This window comes from Zosterops lateralis (genome assembly GCF_965231275.1).
Source record: "Zosterops lateralis genome assembly, chromosome: 3".
NCBI lineage: Eukaryota > Metazoa > Chordata > Aves > Passeriformes > Zosteropidae > Zosterops > Zosterops lateralis.
Genome location: NC_139764.1, coordinates 72879819 through 72903202, shown reverse-complemented (window position 1 = coordinate 72903202; position 23384 = coordinate 72879819). Strand labels below are relative to the sequence as shown.

The 23384-nt window shown below is 54.1% G+C and overlaps 1 protein-coding gene across 1 annotated transcript; it reads left to right on the top strand.

Annotated features, from left to right (window-relative positions):
• Positions 1-12132: 12132 nt before the first annotated feature.
• On the top strand, positions 12133-19053 carry PRDM13 (PR/SET domain 13; the record flags this gene model as incomplete). The annotated part of the gene is made up of 4 exons (XM_083856184.1): positions 12133-12273; positions 13965-14096; positions 14195-14315; positions 17594-19053. The coding sequence occupies 4 exons, from the start codon at positions 12133-12135 to the stop codon at positions 19051-19053; spliced, it is 1854 nt and encodes a 617-aa protein (XP_083712310.1).
• Between the last annotated feature and the right edge of the window lie 4331 nt (positions 19054-23384).

Genomic DNA, 23384 nt, shown 5'->3' with positions numbered 1-23384 from the left:
CCCTTCCTTGGACACACTCCAACACCTCAATGTCCTTCTTGTAATGAGGGGCCCAGAATTGAACAAGGACTTAAGGTGTGGCCACACCAGTGCTGAGTACAAGGAGACAATCACTTCCCAAGTCCTGCTGGCCACACTATTGGTGATACAGTCTAGGATGCCACTGGCCACCTTCTTGGTCACCTGGGCATATGGTGGCTCATGTTCATCCAGCTGTTAACTAGCATCCCCAGTTCCTTTTCCACTGGGCAGCTTGCCAGTCACTTTGCTTCCAGGCTGTAGTACTGCTTGGGGTTTTTGTGACCCAAGTACAGGGCCCAGCACTTTGCCTTATTGCACTCAATAGAGTTGGCCTTGGCCCTTCAATCCAGCCTATCCAGATCTTTCTGCAGAATCTTCCTAGTCTCCAGCAGATCAACACTCTCACCCAACTTAGTGTCATCCACAAACTTACTGAAGGTACACTTGTACAAATCATTGATAAAAGTATTAAATGGGACTGGCCCCAACACTGAGCCCTGGGGAAACCCCACTACTGAATGGCCACAAACTGGATGCAAAACTGTTCACCACCACTCTCTGTGCCCAGCCAACCAGCCAGTTCTTAACCCATCAAAGAGTGCACCTGTCCAAGGCATCATCTGTCAGCTCCTCCAGGAGAATGCTGTGGAAGACAGGATTGAAGTCTTTACTGAAGTCCAGGTAGGCAACATCCACAGCCTTTTCCTCATCCAATAGTTGGGTCACCTGGTCATAGAAGGAAATCAGGTTGGTCAAGCAGGGCCTGCCTTTCCTAAACCTGGGCCGACTGGGCCTGATGTCCTGGTTGTCCTGAATGTGCCAAGTGATGGCACTCAAAATAATCTGCTTCATAACCTTCCCTGGAACTGTGGCCAGGCTACCAGGCCTGTAGTTCCCTGGATCCTCCTCATGGCCAAACTTCAGTTGTCTGGGACCTCTCCACTTATTGAGGACTGATAATAAATGATGGAGAATGACTTGTTGCAAAGGGGAAGAGAAAGTGAATCTGCCTCTAGGGTGTATATTTTTGCACTGAGCTCTTGGCCCTTCCAGAGGAAATGATACTGCTGTGAAATGGAAGTGGCTTGCAGCCCACCTCCCTGCACAACAGCAGGGATGCTTCTTTGCTACTCCAGGCTTACGCAGGGACTTTGCCCACTTCCACAGGACCTCTCCTTCCTTCCTCACTATTCCTCCAGATTTTCACTCAAAAACCTGCATTAGCCCCTGGAGAGCAGATCCTCCACCTTCAACCCGAGCCTCCTGCCATTGCCGCAGTTGTGTCGCTTTTATTAACTATAAAATGAGGAATATTTATTTTCTTGCTTGACTCAGTCCCGTGGGACCTCGGTAGCCGGATTTTCTGCACGACTTGGCGAAGGTATCGGATAACCTTGAAGCAACCCGGCAGGCGGGAGGGGGCTGCGGCTCCTGGTGAGCCCGGCAGAGCCTGGCCCGAGGAGAAACCCACCCCCTTCCTCAACAAGCCTCTGACATGACAGGAGAGAAATGAGCGGAAAACAGAAAAGCGAGTTAATTAGTTGCATCTTCGCCGGATCACACTTGAGAGACGTTTTTACAAGGGCGGGCTTGGCTGCCTCGCTCTGTCTAGTAACAAACGGTTTCTCTCCAAACCAGAAACTCAGAGGGGGTTTCTGGGTCTACATAATTAAAGAAAAACTGTACAACGGAAGAGAGAAAATATACCCCTATCCCGTTATATAATTCCGTGTCTGTCTTTCCCCGGACAGGTTTCATATATGACAAACGCATATATATATATACATCTTATGCACATCTTTTCCACTCGTTTTTGCGGGCTCCCAAAGGTAGTTTGAGAAACTCCTGTCTTCTCGCCCCAGGTTCACATGGCCTCCAACACAAGGCGCCTCTGGGGCCGGCCCGGCGGGGCCGCAGGACAGGGATACCCCAGTCTGCTCCCCGACAGCATCCCGCGGTCTCTCCGCACAAAATGCGCGGTGCGCTGCGGCCCCCGCGGCTCCGGGCCGGCTGCTCTTCCCGCGGACAGACCGCGGGCGGAGCGCCCATAAGGTGGATATTTACAGGCACTGAGAGACACGGGGAAGGGGGCTCGCTTTGACCACTAGCACAACGGAGCGGGGGGACAGCTTCAGGTGGGCTGTGATGAAAATCCGCATATTTCCTGTCCTGGGAGCTCATCCCAGGTGACAAGAGTACTTTTGATTTCCCCAAATTCGAAAAAAATACTTTTTTCTTTGCAAGGCTGAGTGTTGGGAAATCTCAGCACACCGGCTGCGGGGCACCCAGACTGTAGAAAGGGCTGTCCTTTCTCAAATAAAAGCTGGCCGGAGTTACAGATTTTCCACAGATGGGGCAGGGCAGGGACTCAGCCCGCAGTGCCAGCGGGTGCGGACAGCTCGGTATCCCGGGGTGCAGCCCCTCGAGGGATGACTGGAAGTCAAATATTCCTTCTATCAGGACTTGCGTTTGCAGAAGGTCCGATCCCACAGTCATTCGAAAGCAGCTTCTGCACCTGGGGGTGAGCCCCAAAGCCCGGGGCGCTGCTCTGGGCTGTTGAAAACCTTTTCTCCACCATAACTCGACGTGCGCAGTCGACTTTTAGGGTTTTTTTTTAAATACCTCGGGACGCGGGTTTAGGAATAACAGCGGTAAGTCCTTTCTCGGGCAGAATACCTATACGGTGGGCATCCTAATTCAGCTTTAAAAGCAATGACACAAAAGAAGGGACTAGTTCGACTCTGGTATTTTGAGCTGAGCAAAGCTTGATTCGAATAATTTAAGGAGGTCAGCGTATTAAAAAGGCGCCCTACGCCAAATACCACGCTGTGATAGAAATAGTCAAAGATAAATAAGATTTTTCCCTCCTAGCTGTGGAAGAGCTAACCCTTCTGTATGTGTGTGCCCGAAGTGTGCCCTTGTTTTTCCGTGTGAGAGATGTAGAGTGAGACAGAAACTTTGAGGTTAATCTGTCTTCTTCTTCTAAACGCATATTTGAATATTTAGACTGAAAGATGATGACACTGGGGAAGCTGAGGGCAGCGGTCCACAGGCGATTGGGCAAAAAAATCTGAATAATTTTATTTAGATTTTAATAGCACAAACAATGAATAGAAAGAACAACATTACGTCTGCAGGCTGTTATGAAAAATTGTTTTTGACAGATGACACCTACAAGTTTCTTTGGTCTTATAACTCCAAATCTGTCAAAAATGATGCATATTTCAGAGTGGGAATATACAATGGCAAAATAAACAGAAGAAAATGAGATGTACTTCGTGATGTACTTGATAAGCCCTAGATAATGGGAGTTTAAAGTGCGGTGTTCAGTTTATGTAAATCAAACACTTTCTAGTATCGCATATCTTCATTGTATAAAAAAAAAAAAAAAAAAAAAAAAAAAAAGTCACAGGGACCAGGGAAAGACCTTTCAGTTTGTCAAATTCATTAATTAGAGAGCTGCACATACTAGAAGATGCGTTTTCTTGCTCTGCTTCCCGCCCCCACCAACAATTTTACCATGAGGGAATGTTTACCAGAGTGTAACGAACAGTTTCCGATGGCTGCATTTTTGCTAAAGTTCTATTTTTTTCCTTCTTGCTGATAGTCGTATCTTGAAAAGTCGTATCTTCAGCATAAACCGCTGAAACCCTTAACAACATTATATGCGCTCATTAGGAAGTCAGCTCTGTTATAGCCCTTTCTCCTCCTCGCTGGCAAACCCGATCTCTTTCTCCATTTACACAGTTACCAGCCAGCCAGCAAGCTCTGCCCTGCTCCCTGGTGCCACTGCACTCAGACATCTTCCTTCCAGCAGCTACCATTTTTTTCCCTCCCTTTCTTTCTTCCGTGCCAGTGATTTATTTCCCCTGCCTCTCCTCAGATCAAGCGCCGGGTTCGGCGGGAGCCCAACAGGCGAAACCGCCGCGGTTTGCACCTCCCGAGTCCCGAATCGAGGGGCACCCGCCCCGGGAGCGGCCACGGCGCCTCTTCCCCACCGCACCCCGCTCCTGTCCCGGCACTGATGGCACTTGCTTCTCCCGAGCTCTTTGGCATCCAGCTACGAAGCGAGCTCCGGCCGTATCGTTGCTGCTACCGCGCTATAACTGTGCCCCTCGAGGAGAATATTTACAGAAATTAAGTGCCTTGTTTCACAGCTGCAATTCTTCTGTAAACACAGAGCTGATTTTAAAAGAGATGAACCCCCCTCCCCCCGTGTAAGCTCTTCAGAAAAATGCAACAAATTCACATAATTCTTTTTTCGCCTTGAGCCTAGCTGAGCACGGCAGAGAAGTCCTCTGAGGATGTGGAGGGGAGCTCTGCGGGATGGGCTCTCTGCCTGCGTGCTTTGGCTTCTCCTATCGCTGCACAATTTCATCCCTGGAAGAGATTCAGGGTCTGGCTGGAATCTATCAAGCTGTCAGAACGGATAGAGACAGTCTGTGGAAATGCTCAGAGAAGAGTACAAGCCCACTGTATATTTAAAAACCCCAAACAATTAAAGCCTAGGCTGAAATAAAAAGTCAAGGTAGGCTCGGCTGCCTGCCTAGAGGTGCAGGGAACCTGATTTAAGTGTTACAACGGCTGTCTTTACAAAGCCTGACTCAGACAGAGCTCAGATCAGAATACAGCTCCATGAATTGGATTCCGGGGGATATTTGATGCTGGAGGACGGCGAGGGAGGGAAGCACCCCCTGTTTCCTCACCCTGCTGCTCCCCGGAGCGCAGGAACAACTCGGTGCCACTCACTTTTGCAGATGTTTCCTAAGGCATCGGTCCGGAATACGTATTCGGTAACCTTCGGGTTTTCCACATGCATTTCAATACATAACAGCCAATCTCTCAGGGACGGTCAGGCAGGAGAGGAAGGGCCTTCGTCCCTGCGCTCTTACCTCGAAAACCATGGGGGAAAGAGGATCACAGTGACTCCAGCATATCAATTTATAAATAAATCCCTGTGTGTGTTTACACATAAACATACTCGGGTGCATAAACATACTGCGTGTAGGGACTCGCAGGCAAACCCGCATCCCTGCTGTCTCTGAGATGCCTACGATACTTAGGATACTGTAGCTGCCCACGGTGGCGCGCAGCTCTGTCTGTAACCGGGGGAGCGGTCTCCGGGCACTGGGGCCTCCCGGACATCCCTTCCGCAGGCAGAGCCTCGGGGGCACCGGGCAGAGCCTCTGCTCCCCCGCCCCGGCCCTGGGCCGCGCTTTTCTCCTCAGAGAGGGGCCAAGGTTTGGCTGGGCAGGGGCCAAACCCACCCTAAAGGACCGACTTCAGCCCTTGATCTGAGACTGCAGCAATATCTGCTGTTAAGAGTCACAGAGCTGCTTTCCAGGCCAGCCGAGCCGAGCATGCCGCATACCGTGCCCTGTTCAAGGCTGGATAAGGGGCATCATGCCCAGGAGATTCACAGGACTCTCCCCATTTCCTCTCCCCACCCAGCCGGCCCCACGGGATGTGGGAAGGTGCCCTCGTAAGGGACCAGCGTGATCAGGTGGCGGGGGCAGGACTTTTCCCACCGCCACGAACAGGCCTACAGGTAGCGCCAGGGTATTTCCCGCACGGAGGGGACGCCCAGCTCAGCATCACCACAGAGAGTCGTGTCTGTATCGGCCCGGGGTTGCCGAGCTCTGCTGGGCGCCGCGGGGACACGGGCTATGGCTCCGGCCGGGTATTTTGGCACAAAACCTCCTCATCGGGACGGTGGCTGCTCTCCAGAGAGGAGAGGGTGAGAGCAGCAGGCGGTCACCAGCTCTCCGTCAGCACATTGGCACAGAGTAGCCTCTGCAAACAAGGGCCAGGAGCTGTGCAGGCTCTTTTTCTGTCCAACCGTGATGGGATTAAACATTGTCTTTCTGACGACTGACCTCAGAGTTTAGAAATCGCTCATCTAATTATTATTTTTCTCACCTCGTTTTGGGCTACCGCCCCCCGACGACCTCACATACAGGATAGCCACAGTGTGGAGGCCGGGCCTGAGCTTTTGCCTTTCGCTGTGGCCTCACGAGCACAGAGCCCGCAGCAGCGGCGGGTGCTGTGCGGGGCCGGCACTGCTGGGGCACTGCTGGCGTGCAGGCGGACAGGCGAACGGGCAGGGCAATAGGTGGAGCAGCTTTGGGTTAATAACACACACTGACAGAGTGGTCTGGGTTGGAAGGAACCTTTAAAGATCACGCAGTCTGGGCCGTGGTATCTTCCACTAGATCAGGCAGGCCCGAGCAGGGAGTACAGCCCTCGGCCATTCCTGCTGCACCAGGACGCCATCCCCAAAAAACCTAATTTCCCTGATGTCAGCCTGGCCTGAGCAGGCAGTGATGTCTGCCTGAGACTTGCATCTCCTCTCTCTGCCTCCTTTCCCCTCCGGGAGCCCGTTCGTCAAGCTAGAACCACCCAAGGAAGTCTTTTCATGGGGATTTTTCACTCCCGTGTAGCCCCCAGGGTTTCTAAACCCGAAAGCAAGCCGGGCACGAGAAACCTGAGGCTTGCTGCCCTTCCCTCCGGAGGGAAACCCGGTACCCCGGCTCTCGCCACTGCCCACCTCTGCCAGGCCTTGTCCCCAGCAGTTGCCGCGCTGGCAGCCCCGCAGAGAGACATTAGACTGGTCATTTTCTGAGTCTCCTTTATTTCCTCAATTTCTCCCTGAAATCTTTATAAATCCCTCTTTTCCAAGGGGGAGTGTCCAGGCGGGTGGAAGTCTGAGCACAATGAAACCTGAGAATTTCTGTCACTCTCTGCATATGGTCCGAAGTGCTTTAATCCCAATTAGGGGCGGCTGACACACGGTCCTATTCATCCCAATCAGCTCTTGAATACATTTGCCTAGAAATGAACTTCACAAATAGACTTTCTCCTAAATGTGCCCAACAGCAAGGAAAATCGAATTGAGGCAGGGGCTCATTCTGAGGCGATCGAGGGAGAAAAGGTATGAATTTATAAGGTACACCGAAACATTGCAATTCAGCAACAAGTTTACTGACTTTTATTTGCACCATGTCAACCGAAAGAACCAAGAGATACGGTGGGGGTTGCGGGAGAAGAGGAATACGGTTAAAAGGCAACTTTAGACAGACTTTGAATACTTTATGCGGCAAGCTTCGCCTCCAATTGAAGTTGGGCTAAAAAGAAAAAAAATCTCAGCCCCTACACTGGAATTTTTAACGAGCACAAAACGCGTTTGAATCCGATCTGGGCTGACGCTCGCGATTAACAATACGAATACCAAATCGAGCTCCTGTCATCTGCCCGGATTCCCATAGAACTTGAATTACTATTCAAAAGCTGCTTTAATATCCCACCCGCATCTCGTCTGCACCGCACAGCTGGTTGGGGGCCGCCGGCCCGGCCGCAGCCGCTCGGCCCCGCCGGTCCGCACCGGGCACCGGGCACAGGCACCGGGCACCGCCCGCAGCACCGGGCACCGGGCACCGGGCACCGGGCACCGCCCGCAGCACCGGGCACCGGGCACAGGCACCGGGCACCGCCCGCCCGCAGCACCGGGCACCGGGCACCGGGCACCGGGCACAGGCACCGGGCACCGCCCGCCCGCAGCACCGGGCACCGGGCACCGGCAGCGCCCCGGCGGGGCGGCAGCGGCTGCTGCGGGCGGCGTCACGGGGGAGGAATGAGAGTGAGGGGAAGGAAGGGAATAGAGGAAAGGGTGGTAGAGAGAAGGGGGCTTGAGAAAGAGCAGCTGAAACTAGAGAAGGTGAGCGAGACTGAGGAAAAGATGCTCGGAAAATGCAAAAGAGAAAGAGGGCGGAGGCAGCGAACAAGAAGGGAAGGGAAGGGAAGGGAAGGGAAGGGAAGGGAAGGGAAGGGAAGGGAAGGGAAGGGAAGGGAAGGGAAGGGAAGGGAAGGGAAGGGAAGGGAAGGGAAGGGAAGGGAAGGGAAGGGAAGGGAAGGGAAGGGAAGGGAAGGGAAGGGAAGGGAAGGGAAGGGAAGGGAAGGGAAGGGAAGGGAAGGGAAGGGAAGGGAAGGGAAGGGAAGGGAAGGGAAGGGAAGGGAAGGGAAGGGAAGGGAAGGGAAGGGAAGGGAAGGGAAGGGAAGGGAAGGGAAGGGAAGGGAAGGGAAGGGAAGGGAAGGGAAGGGAAGGGAAGGGAAGGGAAGGGAAGGGAAGGGAAGGGAAGGGAAGGGAAGGGAAGGGAAGGGAAGGGAAGAAGAGAGGGGAAAGAGAAACGGAGAAAAGGGGAAAGGGAGAAAGAAAAGAAAGAAAAAGAGAAGCGGGGATGGAAGCAAAAACAGGGAGAAGAGATGTTCAGACCATAATGGTCTGTTCGGTTTAAAGTGGATTTCCGTGTTTCAGGGTCTCAGCAAGTCTCTCCCCTGCCCCCCGTGCCCTGCATCCCTATCCACCCGGCGGAGCCTCGCTGCCGCCTCGGGCAGGGACGGGAGTCTCGGCCCGGCCCGGCCCGGCCCGCAGCCCGGGGAAGGGCGGCCCTGTCGGGGCAAAGCCATTTGGGAAAAAGGTCACCCCGGGAGCCGCCGGCTGGGCCGCCCCGCCGGAGTATGGCCCACTGAATGAACTTGCAGCATTTTGTTCCAGCCTCCGCTGCGGTGCTCCGCGGCATAATGAGCCGGGCCCTGTATACAGGCATTCATGCTGGTCTGAATGTGGTGTTGAACCTTCTCTGTGCCGGAGCGGTTTGATGGTTTGAATGGAGCTCCCTGGTGGGACATTGCTCTCTGCAACTGTGCCTCTTTGGATGACTGTTGTTCCTTAACATTCATGCCTCATTATGGGGCAACCTGTTAAATCAGGGAGAACAGTGTGCCAAAGTGTTACTCAGGGGCACCGGCAGTTCAGCGCTGGGCATAAATAAGGGCCGCCAAGGAAAATAACTTTCATCGCATCTCTGGGCAAAAGTGATGTCTCTTTAATGGTGCCTCTAGTAGCCCGGTTTAAGTATATAAAGAGCGATAGTGGAATGTTTTGATTGAGTCTAAACATTGTCTTTGAATAAAGCTGAAACCATGTAATTAATGTGTCTTTTTAATAAGGGACAATACGGTCGTTCAAGCTATTTAATTTCATTTAATTTTCCATCCCATTTGCTCCAAAGGCTGCTTTTACTTTTAACACCCGGCCTTTCATGCTGCATCTTGCTCCAGTGGGCACATTAGATCGGTTTCACCCTTCCTTTTTAGGGAAGGAAAAATAAAAGAAAATGTGGTTCCTTTCCTCTTTTGTGGACAATTTATTTCACTTGGGGAACTTCAACTTTGAGCCACAGGACAGAATAAAAATTGGAGAACTGGTGTGAATGCTTCCAGAGCAAGGGCTTTTCTTTTCTGAGTGGATGGGAACCAGCCACAATCGGCTATATTAATAAATAACTTTCCTCACAGTCGGCCTTTACATGGTCCTATTGATAAAATTGTTCGCGTGTCGTTCACGCTTTTTGACTCATTAAGGCCGGGAGGGAGCGGCTCCCGAGGCGGAGCAGTCGGGTACCTTGCTCGCCTTAAAGGCCCTCTCTCCACCTCTGCGCCTCTCGGGATTTCAAGCCGGTCTCATCCTCGAGCGGCCAGGCCAGAGGTTACAGGGACATGTTCATGGCTTAAATTTATTGCTCTCTACTTCTTGTTTATCCTTTCCCCCCCATTCATGCCGCTGATCAAAGGGGTCATCTTCAGTTCCCCACATCCTCTCCTCCCTCCTCTTCCCAACCGTGCCTAAGGGAAGACGAACCCAGCGCTGTTCCCGGGACAGCCCCTGGCGTTGTCCCCCGGAGAGCTGCGGTCGATGGTCACTGATGCTGCGGGGGGACGGCGCGGGGTGGGGCAGGCGCGACATTTCTCTCGCGTGCGCACCAATGCGGACCATCGCTAAAAACACATTCCCAGCCTGCACGGACTCGGTGCCGGCCAGCAGCCCCCGGTCCCGAGCTTGTCCCCTTCCCGGTGCCGCCCGTCCAGGGGAGTCCCCGCTTCCCTCCCCGAGGGCGGGACGGGCTGCACCGGGCACCCTGCGCTCCCGCCCAGGGCTGGCCCCGGCCCCGGGCGGGCTGGCAGCGCCTTGCCGCGGCGGGCCCGCAGGGAACGGCGCCCAGAGTGGGCAAATATCATCGCAGCAGCGGCGGTGACTCGCCAGGCTGAGCTTTCAGGGCTTTCCGGAGCGGTGAAGGGCAGGGAGAGAGGAAAGAAGATTTTTGCCACCCCAGCTGGTGAGAGGTGCCGGTTCAGAATCGCTCTGGTTCCCTGTGCGCGTCCCTGTGGCCTTTGCTCTCTCGGTGCCACTCGTGACGGCGGAGAATAAATCCAGAGTAAAGATCCCACACACAACCCCATCGAAACCGACGTGTCAAGGTTTATGGTGCAGAAAGTGGGTTACTTGAGAAGGGCCCGCTCACTTACCTGGCGTCTGTCGGCGGATGTACCTTAAGCGTGGCTTTTTTGGCTTTCCTTTTGGAATTTATTGGGGCTGACTATTACAAAACGCCAAGGGGAAAAAAACCCCAACAAACCTACAAAAAACAAACAAACAAACCAAACCAAAACAACAACAAAAACAAAAACAGAACAAAAACACACACACCCCACCCCACCCCCCACGCTCCCCCGCTCCGCTCCATATCTGCGATTATTTCTGAAATAAAATTTTACCACTGGATGAAATCTCATCTGTAACTTTGCAACTCCTCCAAAGGAGAAAGGTTTAAAAAACTTTTTGAAGTGTTACGAGACATGAAGCAGAGAAAACCCGCCAGCAGGAATTAGACAGGAGTATAAAAGGGAAAGTGGAAAATTGAATTTGTTATGTCCTTCTTGGTCTGACAGGCGCATCTGAACTGTTGCATGCACTTAAGAAAAAAGTCGCACACCTTTCCTTTTCAGCTCCCGGAAAATTCCTGGGACATTTGTCCAGCCTGAATTACAAGATGACTGAATTCTAGCACTTCGTTGTATCTTAATTAAAATACTTATGCGAAGAGGAGGGACACAGATGCGCACTCTGTTCGAATATCTTCGTTCTGCCTTTATTTACAGTTGCTTTTTGCAGGTTCCACCTCCTAAAGCGGTTTCGGTGCAAGAGATTTTGCGTGTGGCCGAGGAACTTGTGGATGTATTAAAGGAGGAATCCAGATGCACACTGTTTGCTAGATATTTGTGTTATCTGGTGGCCGTGCCTGCCTGTTTTCTGGTGGCTGTATGTCTCTATTTCCTCCTGTCTCTATTTCTCAATAGCACGAACTACAGACGCAGCTTCCCCGTCACTCGCAGGTGCAGCGGTTTGTGTTTTACAGGGGCTACGGCGGCTCATATTTTGTGCTATTCATCCTCCTTAAGGATCAAAGCTCTTCTGAAACAGATTACTGGCCTGAAACCAAACCACTGAAATGGTAATATGGTCGTTCTTTAAAAAAAAAAAAAAAGTGTAGGTATTTTCTGGTGTTTTCCCATCAAGTACCTGCCCAATTTCTGTATGGCACACGCCGGGAATCAATAGAAGTTAACAAGTCCTCAAAACATTCCCCATCTCTTTGTTTAATCTCCTTTACAATAAAGCCAAGGGAAGAGAATTAAAAATCTTTGAAGTATATTAAACCTCAAAAGGCTCAGCCAAGTAGACTTAAAATAGTCACTTATTTTCCAAAACTGGTTTGTCGAGGAACAATAAAAGGAAGTAAAATTTATGGAGAAATTATACAGTGGATTTGTCACTTAAAATATCGTAACTGTCTCGGGGACAATACCCCATGCTGAGGATTAATGGTCCCTCCAGACCTTTGATTCACCAGCGCCTTTTCTTTGCCCTTGACAAATTGGATTTTTAGGAATGGGAAGGTCGCCTGGCCCATTGTCTGCCAGCCATTCACTCGGCCTGATTATGCAGGAGGGTTAGGGAAAGGCTCCATGTGACCCTCTTGGATGGGACTCCGCAGCTGCTCGAGGAGCCAAACTCTCTCACCAAACTCTGCGCCCCAGAGCATCCCCCTGCCAAGGAGTACCCCTCCTGCTCCCGTTGAAAAGCCGGCGTCCCCGCAGCGCCGCGTCACTCTGCGGGCGGAGATACGCCTGTGCTCATCCTCCCGCCGCCTGCCGCTGTCACTCCGGCCCCCTTAAGTAGTTGGGGTTCCCGAGCGCTCAGAGCCAGCGGCAGCGATGCAAAGCAGCAGGGCTCCGGCCATCAGCGTCAGCGCCGAGAGCTGCATCCCGGCCGGGCTGCGCCTGGGCCCTGTGCCGGGCACCTTCAAACTGGGCAAGTACCTGTCAGACCGCAAGGAGCCGGGACCCAAAAAAAAGGTATTTTCCTACGGTCTCTCCTGCACCGCTGGACCTTGATTATTCGTTGACTCGGGGGAAGCCGGCTTTGGGAGAAGAGGCTGCTCTTCCCCCGTGTCTCTTCGATCCTCCCTTCTTAGAGCGAGCCAGGAAAGCAAAGGGAAGCATTTCCAGAACGTCCCGAGATGTCTCCCCGTGGTTTTGCCAGGAAAGCCTGCCCGCCCGTGCCCTCTCCCTCTCCTCCCCAGCCCGGCCGGCCTGCGGGACGAGGCCGGGGGACACGGGGGCTCTCCCAGAGGAGCGGACGCGCCCCCGCCTCGGACACAGACGTGCTGGGAGCGTCGCCTGAGCCCCGTGCCCGGTGTCGGAGGGCCCTGGTCCCTCCAGCCTGCCCCCGCCACCCGGGACTCCGCTCACTGGGCATTGCCCCTTTCCCTGGCAGAGCCGGGACGTGCCACGGCCTCGCTTCTGGAGCCCCGGCGAGGCGGGGGCATGAGGCTGTCAGAGCCCTCGGGTTTTGTCCGGGAAGGAGCAGGGCAGAGGCAGATGCACCGATTTTTTTTTTTTTTTTTTTTTTTTTTTTTTTTTTTTTTTTTTTTTTTTTCCTGCGTTTGGCTCGGGTTCGTGCCCCTAATCCCTCTTCCCGGCCGCGAGTCCCTTGGCTCGGGCCTGCAGGGAGTGTGGGGCGGGAGAGCCGGGCGTCGGGGGGCAGCTCGCAGGTGTCGGGGCTGCCCAGCGCAGCTCGACCTCCCCCCAAAACCTCGGGGGGACCTCCCCCCCCACTCCCGGAGCTGCGAACAGCCCGCACGGCCGGGGCGGGAAAGGTGACGGCGACCTGGCCACCGCCTTCGGGGTCAGCCCGTGTCCGGGCGAAGGTGCGAGGGGGAGGCGGTGAAGGGCTCTCGCCCCGTCCATCAGGCCCTTCAGGGGGCTGCGGATGAGACCCCTCCTTTCGCCCCCCGGGCAGCCGCGCCTCACGCGTTCCGCTCTGATTTTTAATGCACTTTAATTGTTTTTAAACGCTCTGCCAGCCCACTCAAATTTATTTCTCATCTGGCTCCCTTGGTTTCTCGCTTTAGACCGCTTTGTTCCGATGACTTTTATTGCACGGTCATTCAGGGAATGGGCACTTCATTTTCTCTTTGTATGTGCAAGCAGATTATGAAGTATGGGGCTACAGGGACTTGGTAGCTAAGCAGAACCTTCTCCCCTTCCCCCCTCCCCATCTCCCGACAAGTCCTGCATGTCGCAATGGTTTTGCACGGACTCAGAGATTGCACAAACTCTTTAAAAAAAACCCTCCAAAAATACCTGGGCATTTTATATAGCGTTAAACGAAATGTAACAGCTGCGACTGGACAAGGTGCGTTTGGATCAATGTGACCCAAGGGAAAAATCGCGGTTCCCCTGGCCGGGCACGGGCTCTTCCATCCTTACCCTGCAGAGCTGCAACCCCCGCCAGGGCAGCCGCATCTCTCCCAGGGCACCCGCAAGCCGGGGAATGTCCTACCCAAAGGTGGCTGAGGATGGAAGCGTTAAAGGAGATGCTCTTGCCGCTGCTTTCTCAGCTGCGATGCTCGGCTCCCTGCCTAGTATGGGGAAGCAGCTCGACGGGCCAAGGCAGAGCGGGCAGACAGGGGGACGGGGAAGCTTTTTGCTCTCTTTGTGTTTCATTTCATGTGAAAATGACAGCAGTGCCGCCTGTTCTCCAGGTGCGGATGGTCAGAGGGGAATTAGTGGATGAAGCCGGGAGCTCAGCTCTGGAGTGGATAGGGTTAATCCGAGCCGCCCGAAACTCCCAAGAGCAGACACTCGAAGCTGTTGCGGATCTGCCAGGAGGACAGGTACCCCACTCGCGGCTCCGGGCAGGCATGGCACCTCTCTCCGCCACTTGCCTCCCCTCTCAAGCCTCCTGAAAAAATTTCCTTTCTTCCCTCTCCAGATTTTCTACCGGGCGCTGCGAGATGTCCAGCCGGGAGAGGAGCTCACGGTCTGGTACTCCAACCCTCTGGCGCAGTGGTTTGACATCCCCGTCACGGCCACGCCGACGCACGACGAGAAAGGTACAGATGCGGGCAATCGTTTCAGAGCAAACAAATTAAATTAAACAAAACAAACGCTCTTTAACCGACACCTTTGACGGGAACTCGAACCGCGGTAGGCAGAGCTGGGCCCTCAGAAAAATAAATGCCAATATAGCTGCCGTGAATTTAACCTACCACCCTTTAAACTAAGGCTCCATCTGCTAACGTTTAAAGGATGATCTATTAACTCGGTACCGTATGGAAAGGCCCCCTGCGTCGAATTATTCCGTCATCAGCCCGATTTAATGATTCTTTGATAGGCAAATGGGGTTTCTGTGAATCATCGCTATAGTTGGGATGCGAGACAGCAAATTTGCTCTACTAAAGTCAGTAGAAATGACTAACTTCAGTAGTTTCTAAAAACATCGGGTTTACCTTCCGTGCCCAGAGTTTCAGAGACCCCTCAGGTTCTCTTGCGGGTAGATTCACATAGCCAAGCCAAACCTGGGCAGCCCTGGGCACTCCCTGTAAATTAGAATACATCAGGTAAAAGGTTAAGTCGACCTCAAATCGCACTGAGATCAGGATATCCAAAGATATTGGGAAGGGGAAGACACCCATCTGGGACGGCTTGTTTCAATCCGCAAACCCATTCTTAGCTGGAATTACACCTGTGTTAACAAAATGATAAGGTGGCAGCGCATAAAAAAAGGCGAGGGAAAAAAAACACTTCAGCATCGTTTACTCGTTACTCTGGCGGCGGCTGCTCCTGGCTCCGGACGATCCCTGGGGCAGCTGCCTGTGGGCATCCCCCCAGGCTGAGCCCGCTCCGGGGGACATGAGGGAACCCCAGCAGCTCCAGCTTGACGCAGAAGATCCTTCAGCTTGGCGGTGTCCTCGGGAAGGGAGAGAGTGCCCGATCCGGGCAGGGGCTGCCCCTTCCCCCGTCACGCTCCGCAAGGTGACCAGGGTCCGGCCCGAAGGGATGGCTGCGGGAAAGCCGGGCTCTGGCTATTATATCCCATCGACTCGGGCCATGTGCAAGAGCCTAAACCCCTCCTTGTACGAAAACTACACCCAGAAAAGAAGCTCTTGGTCACGTCTCTGCCCCCGCCACGTTGAAGGGCAAGTGAGGCCATGGATCTGCCGAGGGTCACCGCCTGGAAAAGCCTGGCGAAGTTTCAGTGACAAGGAGGACACGATGCTGTGCTGTGCCCACTCCTCCCCAGCAGCCCTGGCTGCGGGTGGGTACCAGCGCTGCTCGGGGGAAAACGAGAGAGAGCTCAGGTCTGCAAGAGGCTCCCGGCGTGCGGCATCCTCCTCGCCCCGTCGAAGCAAAGGCTGACTTTTAAAGCGTCCCCACGGATCTGCTGCGTCTGCGGCCCCGCAGTTTCCAGACAGATCAATACAGACTCAGAAAAGGTGTATCAACATGCTGAAGTGCTCTTCTTTTAAAATGATGATATACTGGAAAAAAAAAAAAAGCCGAAAAATCAAACTGAAGTCCCAAAGCCCCACCAACCGAAAAAAGACAGTGGAAGAATTTAGGAGGCTTTTTTCTAAAAAATACAAAACGAAAAACCAAATCAAATCAAAATTTTTGGAATTCTTCTGTGTTTGACCCGTTTAATTTGGGTCACCGTGGTGAGAAAGCGTTTTTTTTTTTTTTTTTTTTTTTTTTTTTTTTTTTTTTTTTTTTTTTTTTTTCCTGCCTTTCCCTTCCCCTCGAGCCGTTGTTATTGAACTGGAGCTGAGCCGGGGAAGCGCCGGGCCAGGCTCGGTGGCCATGAGGAGCCGGTCCCCACCATCTTTTGCCGAGGATACCAGGGCTGAGCCGCGCCGCTGAAGAGACTTCCACAGGCCAACGAAGCCAGCGGAAGGCAGGCAGTCCATAGCGGTCTGTGTCCATAATCCTTCCCATCCGTACCGCTCCTTTACCCGTTTCCCGGGGCACGGCACTGGGATCGCCACCGTGGTTCCCCTTCCCGTGGCCGTGTCTCTGCGGGGCCCGGGCAGACACAGTCCCGTCTCTCTCCCTCCTCGACGGGGCCAGAAACAGCGCCCAGCGCCTTCGCTACGCTGCAGATGCCGGGACTGCCTCTCCACGGCAGCGAGGGCAGGCTGCGACAGCAGCGAGGACACAGGCGGCCACATACACGCAACAGCCCGCGATGCCTCCACGCCAGTCCGAGCACGAGTTTCCCGCGGAGAGCGAAGATTCCGCTTTCCACCCGCAGCGGAAATCGAGTGATCCCTGTGAAAAGCTGTCTCGGGAGGCTGGTCACGGCCATCGCACCCACCCCGGCGACCCGCCCAGCCCGGGTGTCCCCACAGACCGGGGCACGATGCGAGGTCTCACCCCCGTTATCCCCCACGGGATTCCCTGAAACGTGAGGAGCTGCTCCCAGGCTGGAGAGGGCTCTCACTTCCCTGCGGCACTTGGCCTCGCCTCAGGTGTTTCGGAGGGTCAGCTGGGGACGGTCAGGGCGGGCAAGAGCCCAAAGGGAAATTCAAGGGCTCATCAACTTAGTGTGGTGACTGGGAGAAACGAGAGAGGGAAAGATGGGTGCAAAGGGACAGGAAAAGAAAAGAAAGGAGAGGAAAAAAGGAAGAGGGGAAGAAAGGGAAGTGAAAGGAAAGAAGGAAAAGGGAAAGTGGGGAGAGGAAGGAAGGAAGGAAGGAAGGAAGGAAGGAAGGAAGGAAGGAAGGAAGGAAGGAAGGAAGGAAGGAAGGAAGGAAGGAAGGAAGGAAGGAAAAGATTCCTGGACAGACAGACAGGTGGCCACGGAGACGGCGTTTCACCGTCGGGGCTGGGAGGTGCTCCTCCTTGGGAGTCCCGTCCTGGAAGGCCAGGAGGGGGAAAGCGCAGTCTGAGCCTCTGCGGTGTCGGGCAGCCACCACAGCCGCGGCCACCGAGGTCTGTTCCGCTTGAGAGAAGTCGAAATGGGACGGGGCACAAAGGGCATTGTCCTTTGAAAGGGAACGATTACATATGGCCCATACATATCGGATATTGTCTCGCCGCGTAATGAGGGGCTCACGATCATTAGATTGGCCTTTGTTTGGCGCAGCCGACTCCCTGACATACGCTACCTCCTCCGCAAACGCCAACAGATGGGCCCTCCGACAGACGACTCGCGGCGGCAGCTGCTCCCCCCGGCCCTAGGGCGCCCCGCTCGCGGGTGCTCGGCCCGGCCGGCGCAGGGCCCGCACCGCTCCGCGGCACAGCACGGCGGGGGCGGGACGGGGCGGAGGGAGCGCGGGGAGGCGCGGGGATGCGCGGCCGCCTCTGACGGGTCCCTCGCTTTCCTCCGCAGGGGAGGAGCGGTACATCTGCTGGTACTGCTGGAGGACCTTCAAGTACCCCAACAGCCTCAAGGCCCACGTCCACTTCCACTGCGCTCTGAGCCACGGCCGGCCCTTCCTCCATCACGACCACGGCCGGCCCGCCGCCACGGCCTTCGGGCTGCCTCCCAAGGAGCCGCCGGCCGCCTCTCTGCGCGGCCACCCTCCGCCCGGCTGCGGCCCCCGGGAGCCCGTCAAGCGGGAGGCCGTGGCCGCCTCCCCGCCGCTGGCCAAGCCGGCTGTGCCCAAGCGGGCGGCGGGCAAAGAGGAGCAGGAGCGCGCCCTGGACATGAGCGTGGGGGCCGCCCGCGGGCCGGGGCCGCTGCTGGGGCCGGCGGGGGGCAACGGGCTGGCGCTGTGCCCCGGGGCGCGATCGGCATTCCGCCCCGCCGGGTCCCTGCGGGACGAGGCGCGGGGCGCCGCCGCCCTCGGCTTCTCCAAACTGCTGGGGGGACTGAAGGCGGGACGCGCCGCCGCCGAGGCGCCGCCCAAGTGCGGGGCGCTGCCCGGTGAGGCCGGCCCGCAGGCGGCGGCGGCGGGGCTGGCCTGCGGCGGCGGGCTGCGCGCCTTCCCGCTGCTGTCGCCGCTGGAGGAGGCCTCGGCCTTCCGGCAGGTGGAGCGGGGGCTGCCCGCGCTGCCCCCCGCCCGGTACCCGCCCCTGCCCGGCGCGGCCCTGGAGCGCTTCGCGCTGCCGCCCTTCGAGGGGCTGAAGGCGTACGCGGGGGAGTGCGGGCTGCCCGTGATGCCGCTCACCGTCTACAACGGGGAGCTGCTCTACGGGGCCGCGCCCTACTACCCGCTGAAGCTGCACCTGGGCGGCCTCCTCAAGTACCCCGAGTCGGTGTCGTACTTGGCGGGCCCGGCGGCGGGTCTGCACGCCGCGGAGCTGGGCTCGCTGGCCAGCATCGACCGCGAGATCGCCATGCACACGCAGCAGCTCTCCGAGCTGGCGGCCGAGAAGGGCCGGGGGAGGCTGGAGGCGCTGCCCGCGGGGGCGGCCGCGGCGGCCGGAGGGAAACCCAAGACCGGGCACCTGTGCCTGTACTGCGGGAAGCTGTACTCCCGCAAGTACGGGCTGAAGATCCACATGCGGACTCACACCGGCTACAAGCCGCTCAAGTGCAAGGTCTGCCTGCGGCCCTTCGGGGACCCCAGCAACCTCAACAAACACATCCGCCTGCACGCCGAGGGCAACACGCCCTACCGCTGCGAGTACTGCGGCAAGGTGCTGGTGCGGCGCCGCGACCTGGAGCGGCACGTCAAGTCCCGGCACCCGGGGCAGAGCCTCGGCAAGGCGGCCGAGGACAAGAGTGACTCTGGCTACGCGCAGCCCGAGCAGGAGCAAAAGACTGACAACGAGAGCGACGTGGACGTCTGCTTCACCGACGACCAGAGCGACGCGGAGAGCGGCGGCCGGCACCGCGAGCAGTGATGCGGGAGCGGCCGGGGCGGGGCGGGGTGAGGGGAGAACTGCAGCCCCCCCTCCCTGTTACTCGGGCTGGCGGGGCCGTCACACGGGAGGCCGTGGGGCGGAGGAGCGCGGGCTGGCGGGCAGAGCCCCCGGCGGGGCGGGCAGGGTCCCTGCACAGCTGCGGACAGGGCCGGGGCAGGGCCGGGACAGGGCCGGCAGGGAGAAACCCTGGCGGGCCCGGGATCCCGCTGGACAGGCACCGCATCCCGATAGGCGCCCGCCTTTCAGTGGCCATATATTTTTATTGTACCTTTGTTGTCGAGAAAATTGTGCCTTTTGGAAACGATTTTTTTTCTATGCGCTCTCCCATCACTCGTTCCAGCAGCAGACCCGGGTCTGCAAGCGCCTCTGGCACCTGGACACTTTATTTGACACCTCACCTGTGCTTGCTCGGGTCCTAATAAAGCAATACCAACAGCTTTTTGGAAAGACAGAAAAAAAAAAAAGGCGGCAACAAAAAGCCCCTTTGCAGCATGGAAGAGGTTCGCATGACAGGTGCACCATTTGATCGAGTTGCAATTATTTATAGCAGATGATATTTGAGTAACAAATGTAAAATAAATATTAAAAAGCATGACTCTAAAAGCACGCACTATATAATTTTAAAGGAAATACACTCTCTGTTTGGTAGAATACAAATGTGGTGTATGTTTGTTTTCTAATGGACGATGTACAGTGGATACAGTATTTTGGTCTTGGTTCCAGTTTGTCATGCGATTTTTTAAAAAAAGAAATAAAGTTACTGACAAACTACTGTTTGCCTACTTGTTAGTTGAAGTGCTGTCAGCAGGATCTCGTGTTTCTTCACAATGCATCTGGTGAGAGGAAGCTCAGGTCCGTCTGTACACAGCGCCTTTGGGTCAAGCCCTAAACAATCTGCCCCTGAATATATCGCCCGAGCATTTTCCTTCTCTCAGTTGGCAAAAACAGAGGGCAAAAATGCCGAATCCCATCCGCTCTTCTCTATGCCTAGGATTTTTTTTTGTTGTTATTTTGTTATTTTGTTTTGCACAGGGCAAGGGTAGAGCTGTTAAGGTTGAACATTATTAGTCTGTTTTTACCTATTTGCACGCGGTCAAATGTGCCACTTTAGAACCGTTGTTACTTTTATTTGAGAGAAGAATATTCTTATTCTTTGGTATGAAAAACCTGAAACGAGTTCAACTTTAAAACAAAACAAAACAAAAAAAAAAAAAAAAAAAAAAAACAAACAAACAAAAAAAAAAGGCAGTCAGAAAATGATCTGTTTCCCCTGGCAGCTCCTCAAACTCAGCAGGCAAAGGGATGCAACACTGCCGGCAGTGGCCGGGCAGATGTGACGTGCCAGCTGTGCGGGTCTGCCCGAGCTGCGGCTTTCGGTGCCCTCGGGCAGGCAGGGTCAGGAGGGAACCCCGCTTTTGGTTTGGCGTAGTCCACAATCCTGAAGCAGACGGTAAATCTCTTTGATTGTTCGATACACTTAGAAGAGTTTTCGGGATCGAGCACTATTTCAGTCCGGGGTGTAGGCGATGAAATGTAAAATAGAAACAAATTACTTTCAGTATCTGTGAGAATTTCAAATACAAATCTGGTCCTTCATTTGCTCATTTAAGACTATACCGTGCTTGACAGCAATAGGAAGCACGGAAATTCAAATGCCGTTGAATCTCCTTTAAAGGTTTGACCCTGTAGCTTTTTTTTTTCCTCCTTTTTTTTTTTTTTCTTTTTTTTTTTTCCTCTTCCCCCCCAGTTATTTGGTCTTGTGCACCCACTGAATCCATTCATTTTATCCCAATACCCAAGTTGTCTTTCTGACATGAAAACAAATGGAAAAGCCCTCTACTGCAAAGAGGGGGATCTTTTTCGTTTCTTGGAGAAGTCCAAAATCCTGTTGTCATTTATAGCAGGACCTGGAATATTTCCTGCCAGTTCTTTATTTCAATAGATTTGTCTTCTGCTTTCCCAAAGGAAGGCACCCACCGTGGAGCTGCTGCCGGACAGGGATGCATCATATGTGCGGTGAGGTTGTGGAAACGATATAATAATTCAACTGTGATACGGGAAATATTTTCACGTCTGTAGAGTTTGTGAATTTTAGTAGACGGGCTCCATCAAACCGCACTTGGTCCATTCTCACAAGAAAAAAAAAAAAAAAAAAAAAAAAAAAAAAAAAAAAAAAAAAAAGAGAGAGAGAGAGAAAAAGTACATTCCAGAGAGTATTTTTTTTTTGTGAATTAATGGTTTGTATATATAATAATCAGTCTTAGAGTAAAGAAAAAACCTCAAACCCGAACTAAATGTAACCAACCTTAAATAACCAAGTCAACGAAAAAACCACAAAACATCATATGGTTTGTCTGCCTGTCGCTGTGTCGGACAAACAAAAGACACGCAGGCCACAGCAGGTCAAGCAGCTATGAATCTACTTTAATGTCTGACTCCATCCTTTTATACATTTTGTACAGAAGGCCAAAGATTGGCCAAAAGGGTCACCACCTTATGAACATCATTGGTGGACTTGACCATCAATCACATTCCTCCTCCTAGAGAAGAAATATGTAAACACATAGATAAGTTTTAAGAATACAATATTGTTTATGTGAAGCAGCGTGAGAAGGCTGCTGCAAAGACACAAAATTTCACAGGCAAGAAATTCAGGGCGACATCTGCCTTTTTTTTTTTTTTTTTTTTTTTTTTTTTTTTTTTTTTTTTAATTGCTATGCAGCGGCTAAATCGAAACACGAAGTTCAGGCGGAAACACGCTAAGAACTTCAGCCGCAGTCACTCTCAGGCCTCATTCCCTGACGCTCCTGGCGGGACGCGCCCCCAGCCCCGAGTGCGGCCCGCTTGGTGTTATTTCTTATTTTCTCCCGTGTTCAATTTTATTTTATTTAAGTTTACCACATTGGGGATTATTTTATTTAATTTGGATTTATTTCGTTTTATTGTCCCTGTCAGGCCAGGGGTGAGGCGACAGCGTTCTCCCGAAACCTCAGTGACCTGGGCGGTGTCGGCAGCCCGGGATGCAGGCAGGGACAGGGAAAGCAGCGTTCAGGCGGGCCAGCCGCCGCAGCGCCGGGCTCCGGCGGGCCCCTCGCTGCTCGGGACGGAGCCCAGGGCGCGGCAGGCTCAGTCAGGGCCGCGGCTGCCGCTGCTCGGGACGGAGCTCGGGGCGCGGCGGGCCTGATCAGGGCCGCGGCTCCCGCGGGGCGGGCTGAGGGTCCGGGCCCCGCCGCCGCTCCCTCCCTCCCTCAGCCCGGCCGCGCTGCCACGCGGGCGCTGATTGGCTGAGCCCCGCTGCGGCCCGCGCTCCTATTGGCCGGTCCGCGCTGCGCGTCCCCGCCCCGCGGCGGCGGCCCTGAGGGCGGTGCGGGCGCCGCGTCGGGCACCGCGGGAAGGGCCGGGAGCGCCCCGGGCTGCGGGAAGAAGCGTCCCCCGGGGCTCTGGGCTGCGGCCTGGGGATTGCAGCTCCGGGGTCATTAAGTCATGTCCCGCTCATGGCCCTTCCCGTGTCCTTCGGTTTCCCTGCGGGCAAATTTGGGTCTGGAGGGAGGGGAGAAACCTTCAGGTGTCAGGGTAGTGCGGAGCTGGCGGTAGAGCCGGCCTGGGCACAATGCCCGCTGGGTTTTGTGTTCTTAGTGTCTCTAGGTCTACCATTGCTTCTGGCTGGCTACCGTTTGAAGCTAGGGAAAAAACAAAACCAAACCCACCGGTTTTACCTTCTGAATTTCTAATTATTGGTAGCTGCAGTAAAGCAGGTATGTCCTCTGCATTTTTATAATAAAGGAGAAAATAATCAACCACATTTGCAGGAAAAAATGTGGAAAGTGTAAGCAGAAAGAATGGTGCTAAGACTGAAGAAAGATTAACTCCTTTAAAATACTGAGATGTTGCTTTGGTCAAGGGCCATAGACATTAAATGACAAGATTTCTCTATTTTATTTTCTATGGGAGGACTCAGGTTTTTGAGTCAAGTTGAACAGGAAATAATGAAGGCTGCATTTTGTGAGTGGAGAATAGAACATTATTTGCTTGTTGGAAGTCAAGAGCCAAGAAGAATAAATAAATTGAAATGGCTTTTGGACGTTATTAGAATTTAGTCTAGGCATTTTGAAAACTGGTCTTTCAGTTTCCAAAGATTCACATTCAACTTCAGCTATTCTTGTAAAAGCAATTTATTTCAGTAGCATCCTGTTTTTTAAATTTGGGAAGCAGTTTTGTTGTGTATTGAGTTGCCCTGTATTAGCCTCTCCATAGAATCACCATGAAGAAGTCTGGATGCATCTGGCAGAGGGTGCAAAGAATTGCCAAGA